The sequence below is a fragment of the Biomphalaria glabrata genome, chromosome 14, assembly GCF_947242115.1.
Source record: "Biomphalaria glabrata chromosome 14, xgBioGlab47.1, whole genome shotgun sequence".
Classification (NCBI taxonomy): Eukaryota; Metazoa; Mollusca; class Gastropoda; family Planorbidae; genus Biomphalaria; species Biomphalaria glabrata.
In genome coordinates, this window is record NC_074724.1 from 4,745,746 (window position 1) to 4,751,745 (window position 6,000).

At 37.0% G+C, this 6,000-nt stretch overlaps 1 protein-coding gene across 1 annotated transcript; it reads right to left on the reverse strand.

Annotated features, from left to right (window-relative positions):
- Positions 1-61: 61 nt before the first annotated feature.
- LOC106071599 (toll-like receptor 4) lies at positions 62-5,163 on the reverse strand. Its single transcript, XM_013231739.2, has 2 exons — positions 5,023-5,163; positions 62-4,078 (listed from the first exon to the last, which is right to left on the reverse strand). The coding sequence occupies exons 1-2, from the start codon at positions 5,096-5,098 to the stop codon at positions 1,509-1,511; spliced, it is 2,646 nt and encodes an 881-aa protein (XP_013087193.2). The 5' UTR covers positions 5,099-5,163; the 3' UTR covers positions 62-1,508.
- Between the last annotated feature and the right edge of the window lie 837 nt (positions 5,164-6,000).

Below are 6,000 nucleotides of genomic sequence, written 5' to 3' on the forward strand. Positions count from 1 at the left end.
TGTGTTTACTGAGTGCCTAAAGGCAGCACGGAAAACCAACTCCTAGATACCCCCTCCCCCCCCCCCCCACTGGTCCACAAATGAGATTGGACCAAAAGCGCTCTGAGCATGAAAGTAGCGCTATATAAAAGCTATAATAATATAAGCAATGTTTGAACATAGTGGTCTTACTATTATTGAACTTAGACTGAGACTGAAATTAGTGGCTATGATGATCGCTAGTCTTATAATATTCTGTTTGAAACAAACATAAAAAAAAATACTTGAAATCAAAAGAGCTGTGCATGCAGGAGTATAACTAATACATTAGGTCACAAACCCACTCCTACCAAAATTGAACAACAGCAGAGATGCTGAAATGATGATCAGAGCCGGCCTTAGATAATTGGAGGCCATTAGATGAAGTTAATTTGTAGGCCCAAAATGAAAAAAAAAATGAAACAGCCGAAAAAATAAAATTACTTAATTCATTAGAAAAAAAATAATAAAACGTGTCTATATCTAAATCAACAAATAACAGAATTTCATATATAACTATAGTAGAGATGGAGTTAGGCTAGTATAAAAAAACTTAGAACAACAGTGCTCTACCATGTTTAAGATCAAATCAAAGTTTCGCAAATTCCTAATTTGCCTATGCCTAAGGCCGACCCTGCGATGTTAATAAACACAGTAGATAGTCAGGCTACGTGTTAGACCGAGCTAGTCTCAGATTTCTATCCTATTTCGCATTTGTAGCATTTAAAGTTTCAGGTGCCAGAGACTACTAAAATGATACAACCTCTGCCATGACTTTCTCTGGACCATCTCGTTCTTTTCCTAAAGAACATCTACAATAAAAAAAAAATATCAGCAAATACTTGCTCTTTCAAGGAAGAAACATGACTGCTGATTTCACTCACAGTGGTGACAATCTTCATAGGCTATCCTCTTACCTCTATACTGACATGTCTAGGCTATAGTGTACTTCAATGCTCAGGAAGACACGTAACCTCTGGTTTCACTCTAACTGGAGACTGCCTGTACCATCTATTCTCTTATTTCCATAATGGCTTGTCTAGGCTATAGTAAAGTTCTCACTGTTCGATCAATGCTTCTCAGCCTCCAGGTGGCGCTTGGGAGCCTAGATTTCGTTAGAGGAAACAATAAGGCCATTTGTAAAACAACAGAACCTCCTTTGACAGAGTCCATAGCACTGGTGAGAATCGAACAGCCCCAAAAAATATCTCAAGATCCTCGCACTGTTCCTCAAAAGGCCATTTTATATTGCGGAAACCTTACACTGCTGGTGCTGTACAGCGGATTATGGCGTAGAACAACTTTGTTATTGCGTTGTCAAATTTTATTTCATTGGATAGTTCATTACCCCCGTACTTGGATATAGATCTACATGTTGCCAACTCTCATTTTATGTGATAATTCATTACTCGCATAAACATGTTGCCAGATTTTCTTTTATTTGATAGTTCATTACAAACTAGATGATGTTGCCAAGTTGTATTCTTATTTCATATTTTGTCACCGCTTAGATGTGTTGTCAACTTTTGTTTCATTTCATAGTTTATCTTCCACTCAGAGACAACAATAATCTTTTCCTCATTGACTGAACCTATAAGAGTCGTAGGAAGCAAGTGAAGACAATCCTTGTGAACCAACACAACAACACGCGCAGGATTTGCTGGACTTTGTGTATAAATAGCTGACCTCATTGTAAACATTGACCAATCGTCTTCCTTCAAGAAACTTTCGCTGCAGACGAGAAGGATTCTCCAACTGGCGTTAAGAGCATCAACAATCCCACTGGCTTTATCCACAGACGCAATAAGGTCACGGTCAATTAAAAATGTCTTGTATCCAAGAGAATTTTCAAAGAATTCGCGTAAATCCTTGCATGGGAACTTATAATCTCTGTCAGAATAACCAATATAAACATCTATTTTGTAGTCTTTTCGCGTAGAAATCTTAAATCCAACAAATGTCTGAAGCAAATATGAGATCAGGAATTGCTTATTTCTATAGATGATAAAGACAATACACAAACCAATAAAATAAAGACACATTATAATTACAGACAAGTATAAGAAAAGGATTCCGTTACACTCTCTCCATAAAGATTCAAGATCAGAATGAAATAAAATGTAGGTTCTCTCCCCTTTTTCATTTATACACGTAAAATTTCCATTGAGATCAAACGTGACTAGGGTCGTCTTCATCCATTGAAGAAATGTTATATCATTGCAGCCACAGGATAGAACATTTCCTTGCAAGTAAAGTTTCAGATATCCTGTCTTTGTAACATGATGGTCAAGATCTTTAGTGGTCGATATGTCTATGGATGACAAAGAGTTGACTGATAGGTCCAGTGCCCTCAGTTCTGGAGTGTATCTCAGTGTAAACGGAATTTCGCGAAACAAATTCCTTGATAGATTTACAAATTGTAAATGTGAATTGAACAAAAATGTATTTTTAGATAAGTAATTAAGAGAGTTAGAAGAAAGGTCTAGTTGTCTTAATCGTGTAAGGTTTTTGAATAAAACATGGCTGTGTTGTGACATAAAGTCTCTCTCAAGTCTACAGTTGGATAAAGCCAAATTCTCCATTGATGGTAAATACTCAAAAAACGGGATTGAAACTTTACTTAGGTCATTGCCCGATAGAATACATGTTCTGAGAGATGTGAATCCCTCAACGATACCAGTAAAATCTTTGAATCCACTGTCTGAAATATCGAGATATTCAGCATTGTGTGCACCATAGATAATAAAATGATCCTCTACCAAAGAAGAAATGACAAGCCGCCTAGCGTTGATGTATCTTAGATTCTCCGAAATATAAAAATGAGTACTGTCCCCAATCTGAACACGCTGATCAATGCTTGCTGTATGGTTTTTGGCACAAGTAACATTTGTACTTGTATCTAAACCATTTAAAACATCGTGATCCGGTGTTTCTTTGTCTTCAATAGCCGTTGATATCGACCCATTGCTTTGACTATCTAGTCTGTGCTCTTCAAAATGTAGTGGGAACTGGGCGTAATCCACACAGGATCGAAACACATCGGACATCGTCACAGATTTGAGCTGTTTAAGTTTCACTAGCTTTAATAACGCAAATCTGTTGCCGGTTAATGGATTTCCGGATATCACCAGATTGACCAGACAGTTGTTCCATGTTTCCAGTTGATCTCCCCCTACAGCGTCCACTGTTATGTAGTAAATTCTACAGTTTTGGAGAGACAACGATGCCACGCAAATGTTTCTAAGATACTGAGTGTTATTTCTTGTTAAGTAGCCGTCTTCTCTCGGTCTCTCTGCGTGAACATCAATGGAGATGGTATCTAGTGTCATTTCTGACATGTTTCTGCCTTGAAAGGGCCCCAGGCGTGACAAAACATATGACAAATTCAACGAAATATCTATAATCCTCAACGATTTCAGATTAATAAGTGGCTGAAAGGCATCTGAACTAATACTATTTAAACTGTTCATAATAGAAAGCTCCAGGCCTGTTAAGTTACCAACATATACAAATGTAAGATTATCTATTATTTGTGCGTCACCAACTATCTTCAAATATTTTAAATCTCTCAGACGAGTGAACTCCGGACCAAGATACAGACGATCAGAATTATACCTTATCTCCAACCTTCTTAGTTTTGTCAGTTTTGTCAAAAATGAATTTGTGACATTGTCACAATCTGTATTTTGTATAATATTAAGTTCCGTTAGACTCGGAGTATGTTGAAATATGCGATCAAGTTTGACCGAATCATTAAAGCAGAACTTATTTTGATACAACTGCACGTTTTCTAGCTCTCCAAGCCCATGAAAAGCGTCGATCTCTATTTCCTGTATATCGTTTTTTGAAAGATTCAGTATTTTCAAATGTTGCAGATGAGAAAACGTATAGTTTGGCATCACTTTCAGCTTATTGTTATTAAAAAGAAGGACTTCTGTGTAGCTGGGAAACCAAGATGGCTGTATATCAGTTAGAGACAGGCATGAACAGTCTACAGTAACGTTGACAATAGCGCAAGGTGTAAAATCAAGCTTAGGAAAGTGACCACTGGCAAGCATCTCTGTAGAAATGGATTGAAAACAGATAGATTATAAAACATATACAAAGATAAAGCCATAGCTAACAAATACAACCAAATAAAATACCCAGAAAGACACAAAGATAAAGGCACATTTCTTATTCCATATTCTGGGACAAATTCATATGAGTACTCCAAAATATGTCAGTTAACATCATCAAATTGTTTTACCATTTTGTTTAATAAGTAAACACTTAGCCATAGCTAACAAATACAACCAAATAAAATACCCAGAAAGACACAAAGATAAAGGCACATTTCTTATTCCGTATTCCGGGACAAATTCATATGAGTACTCCATCTTTCCTAATGCAATTAAAGCATGGAATGGGTTGCCTGAATCATCCAGGTAAACAATTACTTAACAGAGTTTAAGTCTCTAATTAACTAGATGAACACGTGGATACGTGTAAAAGTTTCCCCTTTCAGACCTTGCGATCTATAGGGTAAATGATGTAAAGCTCATGTTTCTGTGGCCCATTGTTAAAGATGGAGTTGTGGCCAGCACAACGACCAACCGCCTTTACTTTTCCTCAACTAATTCCAGGTACCCATTAAGTGCTAGGTGGACTCAGAGGCAAGTAGGACCTCAAAATTATAAATCCCAGTCTTCACCAGGATTCGAACCCGGGACCTCCAGTGCGGAAGCTTTACCAATCAGCCACCGCGCCTCAATTATCTTCTCTTTTAAAGTAAAGTCTGTGATTGATAATCTAATAAGATAAGCTTATTATTATTGAAAATTACCCAGGCCGAGAGTAAATGGCTGCGTTTTTCTTGTTTCACACGCTCGTCAGTCTTACTAATACAGTACTTTATGACATGCGCAATCAAGGACTTCCGTGACACAAAGCTTTACTATTAACTCCCATCGTATGTAATTTCACACAAACCTATTCGTATTCAAACATAACAAAATATCTCACCTGATTTTAAATCGCAACTGGAGTAGATGGAAACACTGAATAAGCAAAATAAAACCAATCTATAGAGTATAAACATTGTCGTTAGCTGTTGTGATTTTCAATGGCGACACGTCTTATAAAATACAGACGTCCTACTTGTGTCCCTTCGTGTTTAAAAGGAATACCTCCTATTCAATAGTTTTAAAAGAAAAATATACATATGATACGTTTATCATTTACTTGGGTTTTTACCATCTAGATTCTAGCTTTTTTAAACTCAAGATTTTATTACAGTAATATCAGGATCTTCGCTCTATTAATTTGTTTAAAAAATTATGCAAAGTAACACAGTCACATAATAGAAATAAATAAAAAATAAGTTGATTACATAGACGGAAGCATTTTATGTGGTCGATTTCTCAAAGGCTATTACACTGGTAGTCTGGTAAGTGTAGCATGATGTGCTAGCGTAAAGGGCATGTTTAATTAATAAATGTGGAGATTGTGTTGCAGGAGAGGGAGTCTTATTTTGAATAAAATATCCAAGAATGTGATCGATTTGTCACGGTTCTTATACATTTGTCTTATCTAATAAATACAGAAATTTCATCAAAAGGGAAAATAATTACGTCCTACGTGTATCCAATCTATGTTTTTAATTTACTTGTGCATATTAATTAGAGACTTACTGAGTCATTGGTTTTTGCCACCTTGTTCCATGCTGTATTGCAGCGGTTCTCAACCTTTTGTTCTCGGCGACCCCTTTTTACAAACCTCCAGTCTGCTGCGACCCCCTCCCCCGCATACACACACAGCAATAGAAGAGTAGACAAAAACAATCCATTTTTTCAATGGTCTTTGGCGACCCCTGGCAAATCGTCAATCAACCCCCAAGGAGGTCGCGACCCACAGGTTGAGAACCCCTGCTGTATTGGAACCAAGGAAAAATGGAGAACGGGTGCGAATTCTAGTAAATAGAGGAACAAATATTACTTTGTC